The sequence below is a fragment of the Leptonychotes weddellii genome, chromosome X (assembly GCF_054177405.1).
Source record: "Leptonychotes weddellii isolate Sample4059 chromosome X, ASM5417740v2, whole genome shotgun sequence".
Lineage (NCBI taxonomy): Eukaryota > Metazoa > Chordata > Mammalia > Carnivora > Phocidae > Leptonychotes > Leptonychotes weddellii.
The window spans coordinates 70,105,559-70,118,255 of NC_138385.1; the positions used below are offsets into that span (position 1 = coordinate 70,105,559).

At 44.9% G+C, this 12,697-nt stretch overlaps 1 protein-coding gene across 1 annotated transcript; it reads left to right on the top strand.

Annotated features, from left to right (window-relative positions):
* The first annotated feature begins 4,025 nt into the window (after positions 1-4,025).
* Positions 4,026-12,097, top strand: UXT (ubiquitously expressed prefoldin like chaperone). Its single transcript, XM_006732172.3, has 7 exons — positions 4,026-4,179; positions 4,357-4,463; positions 5,458-5,539; positions 5,679-5,746; positions 6,014-6,121; positions 11,717-11,780; positions 11,998-12,097. Exons 2-7 carry the CDS (start codon positions 4,366-4,368, stop codon positions 12,049-12,051), a joined length of 474 nt encoding a protein of 157 aa, XP_006732235.1. The 5' UTR covers positions 4,026-4,179; positions 4,357-4,365; the 3' UTR covers positions 12,052-12,097.
* The last annotated feature ends 600 nt before the right edge of the window (positions 12,098-12,697 follow it).

Genomic DNA, 12,697 nt, shown 5'->3' on the forward strand with positions numbered 1-12,697 from the left:
AATCCCACTTGGTCGTGGTGAATAATCCTTTTAATGTACTGTTGGATCCTATTGGCTAGTATTTTGGTGAGAATTTTTGCATCCATGTTCATCAGGGCTATTGGTCTGTAATTCTCCTTTTTGATGGGGTCTTTGTCTGGTTTAAGTGTCCTACTCTTGATTTCAGCTCAGGTCTTGATCTCAGGGTGGTGAGTTCAAGCCCCGTATTGGGCTCCAAGCTGGGCATGGAGCCTACTTAAAAAAATAAAGAAAAATAAAAAATTAAAATTAAAAAAAGCTACTTCTATATTCACTCCCTAAACAACATGTAACAATACTGGCTTCCCCCCATACCTGTCAACTGCAGCCAACATGGAGATGAGCCTCTCAGATTCCTCTTCAAGAAAGGACTCATTGCCCAGCTGTGAGAAATGTAGTTACTTGAGTCTCCAGTTAGCTCTGCTGGGCTTCACCTCAGCCTTAGCGCCAAGGTCCTACAATTCTCAGGGCTGTCTCCAGCCTATGAGTGAACAATGAGGGGGTTCAAAGGGCTAGGTGGGACTCCTCTAACAGGCAATATTTGCTCTGGAGCTCTAGGTTGGGCTAGCTGCAAGTCTGTCTGGTTGGCATCATGGTCTGAAGCTCCCTCTGCCCAATCCTCCTTCCCTTTTCTTTCAAAGGTGCCCAATACACCTGCACTTCTAACTCCATGTCAGTATCTGCTTCCTGGAAATTTAAGCTGTGACACCAGCAGTATATTACAAATCCTTTTGGTCTTTTCCAACCTGATACATGAAAAACAGCATTTCACATGTTTTATTTTGCATTTCTCTATTATGATTGAGGATGAACACATTTTAATGTATTTAAAAGTGAGCTGCATATCTAGGAATTGTCTCTGTCCAGTTTCTTTCAAATTGTTGGGCTTTTATATTGATTTGTAGGAGTACTTTACATATTAAGTAAACTAGCCATTGATTGCATCTGTTGCAAATTTTTCTTTGCAACTTGCCATTTGGCTTTAAGGTTTTTAAGGTTAATTGTGCATACATTAATTTTATGAACACAGTGTATCAATATATTCTCTCATGACTTCAGAATTTTATGTCATCACTAGAAAGGACTTCACTCTAAGATGATAATAAATAAATATTCTCCCACTTTTTTTCCTTCTCACACACTGATGGTTCCACTTTTACATTTAAATCATTTAAATCTTTAATCTACCTGGAATTTATTTTAGTGTAGGAAGTAAGGGAGAGTTCTAATTTTATTGTTTCCTAGAGAATGGCATGAAATATTTCCTTCTGCTGATGAGCTGGTATGCTTTTTCCTTGTGGACAATACAAATCACATAACTGACTCCATTTCCCCTTTTGCTATTGTTGTAGGAAGATGAGAGACAAATTCACAGTTAAGCACAGAAGTGAATTTCATACCTACATCCCAATTTTCCCTGATGTTAATCTTCTATTTGTTTGTATTTTTTGTAATCCTACCTTTATTTTTCAATTTTATGAGATATATTCTTATCAGGTTCCAAATATCCAGTAGAAAATAAAGTAGGCAGTAAATGAATGCATAAGTTCTAACTCATCTGGGCCTCAGTCATTTCTTACTCTTCCTTCCTTGTGGGTGGGTTGGCTGGGAGGGAAAGAAAATACAAATGGAGATGAGAGACATGGTCTATCTCATGTCTCCCAGAAGCACCAGCATGAAAATGCCCACCCATAAGCCAGGTAAGAGGTCACCAGTGGAAGCTTGGGAGGCCCACATACTTAGAGCCCCAACACATGTATTGGTGATTGACAGAGTTGTATATAGCTGACATGATTGGGGCTGGCAAACTTCTATTAAAAGGCCAGATAGTTAATACCTTAGGATTTTCAGGCTACACGGTCTCTGTGGCAAATAACTACTCTTCCAGTAATAAGCATGATAGCATCTACAGACAATAAATAAGCAAATGAGTATAGCTGTGTTCCAATAAAACTTTATTTTTCGACACTGAAATCTGAATTTTATGTACTTTACAAACATCACAAAATATTATTCCTTTTACTTTTTTCAAGCATTTAAAACAGTGAAAACAGTATTCTTAGATTGCAGGCTGTAGGAAAAGGATCAGCAAACTCTTGATGCAGAGCTTAGATGAGGAAGTTTGTTATGGGGAATATGTGTATAATTGTCACTTAATACTTGATTGCCGATGCAGTGACCTCCTTCAGATCAATTTCTACTTTTTTTTTTTTTTAAGATTTTATTTATTTATTTCAGAGAGAGAGAATGAGAGAGAGCACATGAGAGGGGGGAGGGTCAGAGGCAGAAGCAGGCTCCCTGCCGAGCAGGGAGCCCGATGCGGGACTCGATCCCGGGACTCCAGGATCATGACCTGAGCCGAAGGCAGTCGCTTAACCAACTGAGCCACCCAGGCGCCCTAATTTCTACTTTCTACAAGGAAATAATCATGGTGGTACACAAAAATCTGAAAACAAAGACTATTTATTATCCCATCCTGGATTATACCAATGAAAAAAACTAGGACACATCCAAACATCCAATAACATAGGAGTGGCTCAAAAATCTGAGGCCATCCAACACATGGAATGCTATGCAACCAGGTCAACAATTATCGTGTGGTTCAGAAAGAGAGAAAGCAAATGCAGCCAAATATTAACATTTGTCCAGTCTAAATGCAGGCTCTATGGGTGTTCACTGCCAACTTTTCTATAGGTTTAAAATGTAAAAATAAAGTTGGGTATATGTTTTTTTAAAAGTGAAAAATCGGGGCACCTGGGTGGTTCAGTGTCTGCCTAGGGCTCAGGTCATGATCCCAAGATCATGACTCCCAGGTCATGACCCCAAGTCAGGCTCCTGGCTCAGCTAGGAGTCTGCTTCTCCCTCTGTCCGTCCCCCTGCTGGTGCTCTCTCTCTCTCTCAAATAAATAAATAGAATCTTTTTAAAAAAAAAAAAGTAAAAAATGTTTTTGTGAAATATAAGTTAATAGACTTGAACGGACCCATCTCCATCTCATTAGAACTCTGTGTTCTTTTGTGTTAAATAAAGATAATAAACATAACACCCTTTTTTTTCACAGGAAAATGGTATAGATTAACTCAATGATAGTTGTCTAACTACCTGGTGTCTGTTTCAGTCACACCAAATGTAATTTTAACTATATGAAACATAAGAAGATTTACAAAAAATATTTTTAAAAATCATGTTTCCTTTACAATCATCTTGTTCTAAGGGCAAAGAAAAGCTCGACTTGCTTAGGTTTTGAGCATTTGAAAGAAAAACTTGCTTTTACATACGAAACACACCAAGTAGTTGAGAAGACTTCACTGGTAGGAGTGGGGGCTCTAGGCCCTACAAGCGGAACAGCATTTGAGGGATCTGGTATCTGGGTTCTCCCTTCAGACTCAGCCTGGGCTTCCTGGGTTTGATGCTATTATTTGTAAATCTAACATGGGAAAATAAATTCATTAATTTGAATGCATACAAATAAATAAAAAGTTTACACATTTAAATAAAGACAGAGGAACTATTTCTAACTACAGAATAGCCGATCTTAAGCCGAGGACTTCAGCAACCCTCCACTTGACGCCTCTCTTAAACGAGGTAATAGACATAGTGCGTTGTCAGTATCTGCTTGGATCCCAGTTAGGGATTGCAGGTTGCAAAACTGGAGTTATCAAAGATGAATTTCAGAAAATCTGTCTCCGTTTAAATTTTTCTTTTAATGCTCACATTCATTACCATTACCGGGAGTCAAACCCAAATCTCCGGTGTGAAAAATCAAAATCCACGGCGATAGTTCCCAGGCAGGAACTCTTCCTTTTACAAACCAGAACCATAATCAGTTCTTGCCCGTCTCCTTCCGAAGCTCTACCTCCACCTGTGCGCCCCGCCTCCCCCAGAACCCGCCAAATCCCAGGAAAGCCCGCCCCCGCGAGCCACGCACAGTCCCCACAGGCTCCGCGCGCCTCCCGGTTCCCACGCTCTGCGGTCGTGCGTACTCTCTCCGGATTCCCTGAAGCCCCGCCCTTCTCTCCTCCGCTTCTCCCGCTTTCAGCCACTTAGAACCGCCTTCCCCACCTGGCTATTTGGTTGGCCAGCGCCCTTGTCGTACGTCATTCACCCGCGCCACCCGGAAGCCACGGTTTATAGCAACCGTTCTTATTGCCGGTGGCTCTAAGGTGAGGGCCGCGTTTGGGTGTCCCTGGGTGGCCGAGTCCCAGAGTTGGGAGGGGCAGAAGGCAGAACCCCCGGCAGGAGCCGGACGAGCCCACTCCTGCTGTTGAGAGGGTGCAGATGTACTGTGCCGGAGGCCAAACTGAGTGGTCAACGTGGTCTACCCCCTCCCCATTCCTCAGGAACACATCATGGCGACGCCCCCTAAACGGCGGGCCCTGGAATCCACAGGGGAGAAAGTGCTGCGCTATGAGGCCTTCATCTGTGACGTGCTACAGCGGGACCTGCGGTGAGTGACAGCGTGGAGGGCCGGGCGTGTGGAACGTTCCACGTGGGGGGGGGGCGGGACGTTCGAAGTCAGGGCCTAGCCTTCTGATTGGTGGGGGAGGCGTCCGGAGCCCGGCCCCGTACGCCGATCCAGCGAGAAGGAGGGGCGACATCCGGGGTGCGACTTGGGCTGGGATGTGGCGGTCTTAGTGGAGGGTGTGTCCGCGCATGTGCGGCCTCCCCTCTCACCGGTTGAGCTAGAGTCCAAAGCGGGAGTTCTCCGGTTCGAATCCTTGGCTTGGCCATTTCGCCATCCGTGTGAAGACGTTGTACCCTCCCTCGCCTTTTTGTGCCTCGGTTTTCTTATCTGTGAAATGGGAAAATTGATGGAACCTTCCTGATGGGGTGGTTTTGAGTTTTTTATGTGTTCAGTCCTTGTAAAGGATTTAACATAGATACTACGGGCTCAATGAGTATGACAAATTATTATTACTGTCATTAATCTGAGCAGGAAGTAGCGTGTTCAGAAGTAGGATAATGAACATTCTAAAGGGATGGAAGATTTTTCTAGGGTGAGAAAGGGACACTTTTTTTTTTGAGAATGGGATATTCTGATTGGAGGGAGGCATTGGGAGTAGAGTGTGATAATAGTACTAATAAATTATAGCTAATGCATATATAGAGCTTACTCTTTGGTTAGGCACTATTATAAGTACTTTGTAGTAAACACTCATTTAATTCTCCTAATGACTCTGTGAGGTAATATTTGTCATCCCTTTTTTATAGATAGGGAAATTGAATCTTAAAGACTTTACTTACTTGCCAAAGTCACACAACTAGTAAAAAAGGAGAGCCTGGATTCAAACCCAAGCAGTCTGACTCACAATTCAAATCTTAACTTCTGCACTAAAATGCTTCTTTAGGGCACGGCAACATGAGGGTCTCAGTCATAATATGAGGTATTTTGAGAGGGCCAGGGCTTCCTGTTGGTCACCATTGTCCTCTTGTCCCATCAGAAAAGTGCTGGACCATCGTGACAAGGTATATGAGCAGCTGGCCAAATACCTTCAACTGAGAAATGTCATTGAGCGACTTCAGGTAAAAACACCAAGGTTAGGTACCATTTTGGTGTGTGTGGGCAAGGGAGGGGGATGGGAGGAGAGATCCCAGACCAAAACCTGTCAGCTGACCTGAAAGTTGACCACTGACCCCTCCCTTTTTTTCCCTGGCCCCACAGGAAGCTAAGCCCTCGGAGTTATATATGCAGGTGGATTTGGGCTGTAACTTCTTCGTTGACACAGTTGTGTGAGTGTCTACCTGCCCCTCTGAGCCCACAGGGCTCAGCTTCCCCCTTCCTTCATTCAACAAATATTTTTTTGAGTATTTGCTATGGTCCAGACACTGTGCTAGGTGCTGGGGATATGACAGTGAATCGAATAGGACAAAATCCCTGCCCTCCCAGGGAAGGTGGGAGGAGTGGACTAAAAAATAAAAATCTTCATTGAACTGTATAGTATGCTAAACAGTGATAATAAGGACTTCCCCCACTTCCTCTAACCATTGTTTCCTCAGCCCAGACACTTCAAGAATCTACGTGGCCCTTGGATATGGTTTTTTCCTGGAGTTGACACTGGCAGAAGCTCTCAAGTTCATTGATCGTAAGAGCAATCTCCTCACAGAGTAAGTCCATTCTATGAGGATAGTGTCTAAAATGCCACCATTTGCAACACCCTTCTCCCTTTCCCCACGGCTCCCTGGGATGAGACTTCAGGGTCCATTTCTCTCCTCCTCAGGGCTAGGGCTGAGGAAAGTGGAGACGCAAAGCTTAGCCCCAAGTGTAGTACATAGTAACCACTCAGTAAATGGTCTTTGTATTGTTCATTCACACACATTTGTTGGCTCTCTCTTCTATGGCAGGATCTGTACTTAGCAGTGGGGAGGCAGCAGTGAACAAGACAGAAGAGTTCCTTGAAGGCCTAATTTTGACCAGTTCCAGGAGGTTTCGGCCTATAAATCAGTAACAGTAAAACAAGTTACCTCTGAATTCACCCCCTATAATTTTCCTGCTTGTTCACTGTACTCTTACCATACTGACCTTCCCGGGCTTCTTGAAACACCCTCAGAATGATCCCACCTTAGGGTGACTGCCATGGCTGTGCTCTCTGCCTATAACACGCTTTTCCTAGGTACATACATGGCTTCCTTTCTCCTAACTCGGTTTGAGTCTTTCTTAAATGTCACCTCCAAAACGAGGCCTTCTGTAACCTAACTTTAAAATTGCAACCTCTGGGGGTGACTGGGTAGCTCAGTCAGTTGAGCATCCGACTCTTGGTTTCAGCTCAGGTCGTGATCTCGGGATCATGGGATAGAGCCCCACATCAAGCTCTGCGCTCAGCGGGGAGTCTGCTTGGAGAGTCCCTTTCCCTCCCCTTCTGCCCCTCCCCATTCTCTCTCTCTCTTTCTCTCTCTCTAAATGGGTAAAATCTTTAAAAAAAAAAATTGCAACCCCTGGCACTCCTCATTCCCCTCCCTTGTTCTCCTTATGACCTCTTAATGTTTACTGTGTGATTTACTTCTTTCTAAAATTCATTGCCTTCGCGCATTAGGATATAAGCTTTACAAAGGGAGATATAATAGTACATAGCATACAATAGGTACTCTGTGTTTGTTGAATGAATTTAAAAGGGTGCGCTGGAACCAGATTGAAGGGGGGATTGAAGCAGATCTCTGGTGGTGGAGGGGAAGGTAATGTGGGGAGAAAGTATGGGCTACAGTTGAGTTTAAGGCTTTGTGCAGGGAAGGGAAATTGGGAGTGTGGATGAGAGGTTTGAAATGTAGGGAAGGCCTTCCAGGGGAAATGACATTTGAGTCTCTTGGTTGAGTGAACAAGCCATGGGGCTATCTGGGGAGAGCATTCCTGGCAAGGGGACCACATGTGACTGCCACGTTAGCAGAATTGCCAAGAGAGGCAAACATGCCAAGAGAGGGGACACCGAGCAACACACTTAGATAATACCATCTCACAAGAATGAATACCACTGATCTAAAATGCCTTCTGGGTTATATTTATTCCTACATTCATTTCTGCCAGAGTTGGCTCTCTCGTGGTTTTAGTAATTCTTCTCTTTTCAAACCACTCCAAGGTTTCAGTGTTAGTAGACCCAAAAGAGCCTCAGATCTGCTGAGATTTCTAAATCTTAGTGATCAGACCAATTGGTGAAGGGGTCGAGGGGCCTGCTTTCATGGGCCAACACAGTTCTGAACTAGTGGTCATTTAGACCACATCCATTTTTTTTTTTTTAAGATTTTATTTATTTATTTGACAGAGAACAAGAGAGGGAACACAGCAGGGGGAGCGGGAGAGGGAGAAGCAGGCTTCCTGCCGAGCAGGGAGCCCGATGCAGGGCTCGATCCCAGGACCCTGGGATCATGACCCGAGCCGAAGGCAGACGCTTAACCGATTGAGCCACCCAGGCGCCCCACATTCATTTTTTATAACAAAACTTTCCTGGTTATGTCACAGGATTCCTGAGCCTTTCAGATAGAAATTTTAATTTTTTGAGACTTGATGTCTTTCCCAAAAATATATTTAAATTGTCAGTGCCTCCCTCCTTGTCTGATCTTTTTGATATATTTATCTGGTTTATTAGTGTAATGAGAAATGTGATTGAGTCTCTTGTTATTTTATTATAATTAGGAGCGCTTCCTAGAAGTTTAATCTTTCTAGGAGATGAAGATTTGAGTCTGGGTAGTTCACTCTCCTCTTTAAAATACTTTGTTCCTTGGGACACACTTCGAACTAACTTTCAGGTTATTTTATGCAACCAAAAGGACTGTCAGTCCTTCTTATTTTTAGCATATTTCTTTGGGGAGTGGGAGGATCAGATCTGTGTGTATATTCTTTCCTGATTACACAGAAAGGAATACACGTCCAGAGACATGTAACTATAGAAGAGACAGAATAGGGGCACCTGGCTGACTCAGTATGTGGAGCGCGTGACTCTTGATCTCAGGGTTGTGGGTTCAAGCCCCACCCTGGGTGTGGAGACTGCTTCAAAATAAAATCTTTTTAAAAAAAGAGAGAAGAGACAGAGTAACCATTTGACTATTAACACTGCCTTATATATTGCAACAGTAGCAAAAAATTAAACATCTCTCATTTGTGTTACAACTAGCATTTGGTAGACTTTGTATTTTTCTCCTTTTTTTAAAAGTGTTGCAACTCATAGCCTTTCCTAGACCACGCTCGTACCATTAACTAATTTTGTTCTCTTTATTGATGTTCAGATTGCCCTTAGAAGCTGATCAGGTTCATTACTCTGTTCTTTGACTACTACCCCAGATATTCTTGAAAGCATTCTTGCTCTCGGCAACAATACCATGTTTCATTGATTTCTTGTCTTTAAACATACACTCAACCGTCTCCTGAGGACTTCAGGTACCTTTGAATGGAGTGGTCATTCAGTCATTCATTCAACATACATTGGCGCCTACTATGTGCCACACACAGTTTGCATCCTGGGGATACAGCAGGGAACAAAGCAGACTGGTCTCTGTCCTCTGCCCTTACATCGCTTACATTCTAGTCAGGGAAGCCAGACAATAAAAAATAAGTAAGTGATGTAGTGTGTCCCAGGTTGGCAATGCTACAGAGAACAGCAGGGGACGGAGAGAAAAAACATTGCTTGGGAAAAATTTTTTTGTAACTTTGTATGATGACAAATGCTAATTAGTCTTACTGTGATGATCATTTCACAATGTATACAAATATCGAATCATTATGTTGTACCCCTGAAACTAATGTTACATGTCAATTATACTTTAATAATTAAAAAAAGGATGGGTGCCTGGGTCGCTCAGTCAGTTCAGCCACCAGACTCTTGATTTTGGCTCAGGTCATGATCTCAGGGTCCCGAGACTGAGCCCTGTGTGAGGGTTTGTGCTCAGTGGGGAGTCTGCTTGAGGTTTCTCTTTCTCCCTCTCCCTTTGCCCCTCCTCTACTCTCTCTCTCAAATAAATAAATCTTAAAAAAAATTAAAAAAAAGAAATGAAACATTGCCTAGGATGGAGCAGTTGCAATTTTAAATAGAATGCTTGATTGGATGTGGGGTGTGAGAGTTTTGGGCTGAACCACTAGAAGGATGGAGCTGCCATTATCTGAGAGGGATAAGATGGAGAAGGAGCAGATTTGGAGAGGAAGATGCAGGAGTTCAGCCTAGGACCTGTTCAGTATAAGGTGCTTATTAAACACTGAAGTGGAGTTTTGGAAGGTGTAGTTAAAACTCCCAAGGCCAGGGGCGCCTGGGTGGCTCAGTCGTTAAGCGTCTGCCTTCGGCTCGGGTCATGGTCCCGGGGTCCTGGGATCGAGCCCCACATCGGGCTCCCTGCTCGGCCGGGAGCCTGCTTCTCCCTCTCCCACTCCCCCTGCTTGTGTTCCCTCTCTAGCTGTCTCTCTCTCTCTGTGTGTCAAATAAATAAAATAAAATCTTTAAAAAAAAAAAAAAAACCTCCCAAGGCTGGAGTTCAGGAGAGGGGTCTGGACTGAAAATATAAATCTGGGAGATGCTGATATATAAACGGGTTTACAGTCTGTATTTTTTTTTCCAATTTAACATTCTGTATTGTTACCTTCTACTTTCCTTACCGTATCTAGTTTGCCTAAAATTGATTTCTACTTTGATAGAAGTTCAGCACAATAAAATCCACCTTTCTTATCATAGTATCAAGACCCTGCGTGATCCAGCCCCTTCCTACATCTCGGACCTTCTCTTGTACCACTTTCCTTCCACCATTCACTTAATTCCTAACCCTCTGACTTCCTGACTGCTCTTTCAAAGCTCTTTCCCGCCTCTTGGCCTTTTTGGGGAAAAGACCTTCTCTTACTATTTAACTCTTACTCATTCTTTATTCTTCAGAAGGGCCTTCTTCGGTCCTTTGTATCAATTAGGATTCTTTTGGGTGAGACTGATCCCAATCGGCCCAGAAGATATAAGGAACTGACTGGTTTATGTAACTCAACAGTCAAGGGCCAGAGTGGTTTCAGGCAACTCCAGCTTCCCAGTTGCTTAGGCCTTGGCATCTTCCTTGAGTCCTCTCTCTCATACCTGACATCCAACCGTTTGGTAAATCCTGTTGATTCTGCCTTCAAAATATATTCCAAATCCAGTCACTAATCATCACCTCAGCTGGTGACACTGGTCTGAGTCTCTGTCTCTCACCTGGGCTATTACAGTAGCCTTCTCACTGGACTTCCTGCTTCCACACTAGCTCTCCTTATCCCCAGTCCTCCACACCGCAGCCAGATGGATCTGCTTAAACCCTAGTCAGTGGGGCGCCTGGGTGGCTCAGTCGGTTAAGCATCTGACTTCAGCTCAGGTCATGATCTCAGTGTCCTGGGATCGAGCCCCGCATCGGGCTCCCTGCTCAGCAGGGAGTCTGCTTCCTCCTCTCCCTCTGCCCCTCCCCCTGCTCATGCTCACTCGCTCTCTCTCACTCTCTCTCTCAATAAATAAATAAAATCTCAAAAAAAAAACCTTGTCAGTGCACATCCCTTCTCTGATCACATGCCTCCCTTGGCTCCCATTTCACTTAGAGTAAAAGTCAGAGCCTTGTGGGTTTCACACGATCTGCCTCCCCAGCTTACCTCTCTGACCTCACCTCCCACAGTTCCCCCTTCACTTAGTCTTCTTCAGCCACACCAGCCTCTTTGCTGTGCTTCAAACACACCAGGTACACTCCCACCTCAGCATCTTGGCATGTGCTGGCCCTTGTGTCTGGAACATTCATCTTCCATCTTATCCACATGATCCACTTCTTTAAGTCTTTACTCAAACGCTTCTCAGTGCAGCCATTTGTAAGTACTCTCATTAGAACTGTAGCCCCTACTCCTGCACTCCTTATCCTCTCTCATCATTTAACTTTTTCATTTTACTTATAGCCATCTGACATACTTTAGATGTTATTCCATAATTTGTCCCTCTTAATGAGAACTCGAGCTCCACAAGGCTGAGATTTTTGTTTGTTGTGTTTGCTGTTCTCTCCCCAGTAGCTAAAATTGCCTGGCATAGAGTAGGGATTCAATCAGCATCTCTGAATCAGTGCAGTCCAGATGGTGGCCAGGCATCTGTGCACAGGAGTGGTCGGGCAGTAGCATGTCCTACCGCCTGCCACGTGGAAGTCCTCCAGGACGCAGGTAGTTCTGGAAGTGATGCGGAAGCATCATCCTCATGAGCATAAGTGGGGCCCACTTCGCCCTTTCTTGTTTCTTTTCTCCAGGCTCAGCGACAGCCTCACCAAGGACTCCATGAATATCAAGGCCCATATCCACATGTTGCTAGAGGTGAGAGCAGCTCACCCCACTCCCACTCCATCTCCAGACGTGTTCAGGGTGGTGTGACCTGAGGAAGGGAGAGAGCCAGGGACGGGAAGGACCATCTTTCTCTCTAAGCTGGAGCCAAGCTGGAGCCAGGCTGGCTCTGAGGGAGGGGAGGTCACAGCAAGCCTGGGTGGAGGCCTGGACCCAGTCTCTGCTCAGTCTCTTCTGTCCTCTTTTTCAGGGGCTTAGAGAACTACAAGGCCTGCAGAATTTCCCGGAGACACCTCACCATTGACTTCTTCCCCGCCTCCTCAGACATTAAAGAGCCTGAATGCCTTTGAGTCACATGGCCCTTCTTTCCCCACCTAAACCCCTGCTGTTTGCTAAGGTGCCTTGTTTCTAAAGCACAAAGTTACCAGGAGCCCCAGAGATCCAGTCTCTGTGTGGAACCTATAAAGCACCCCTGAAGTCCCGCCTCCAGCCTGTTGCCTGGCAGCATTTGCCACTTGACTTTACGCTTTGCCCTCTTTTCTGTCGCCTTGGCAACCTGGACCTCCCACCTGACCCTTCTCTTTTTTTCTGTTTATTTTCCTGGACATAACTCTGACTTATCATAGAGAATGGGCCGATTCAGGGTGGAGGTTTGTTCCCAAGACAATCAGCCTTTCATTCCTGGCCCTAAGGTTTGCGCCTCTCCCCCACCCCAATCATGACCGGGGTACCTTAGAATACACCCACGCCCGTCTCGGCCCAACCTTGGCCTCACCCCGCTTCTAAATAGTTCCAGCTTCCACCAATGGGCACAGAGCCGCATCCCGCCCTCCTTAGTCCGGCCCCTATTTTAGGTTGAGTCCAGCTTCCGCCAATCAACGCAGGGCCAGGTTCCGCCCCTTTATAACTGGCTGCTGCTCGACGCTGACCTCCTCGTAGGCATTTAGTTT

Excerpts from the sequence above, each read along its gene's own strand:
- UXT (XM_006732172.3), top strand. The coding sequence starts at position 4,366 with ATGGCGACGCCCCCTAAACGGCGGGCCCTGGAATCCACAGGGGAGAAA. Across the intron at positions 5,540-5,678 it reads ATGTCATTGAGCGACTTCAG|GAAGCTAAGCCCTCGGAGTT; the intron begins GTAAAAACACCA and ends CTGGCCCCACAG. Across the intron at positions 11,781-11,997 it reads ATATCCACATGTTGCTAGAG|GGGCTTAGAGAACTACAAGG; the intron begins GTGAGAGCAGCT and ends CCTCTTTTTCAG.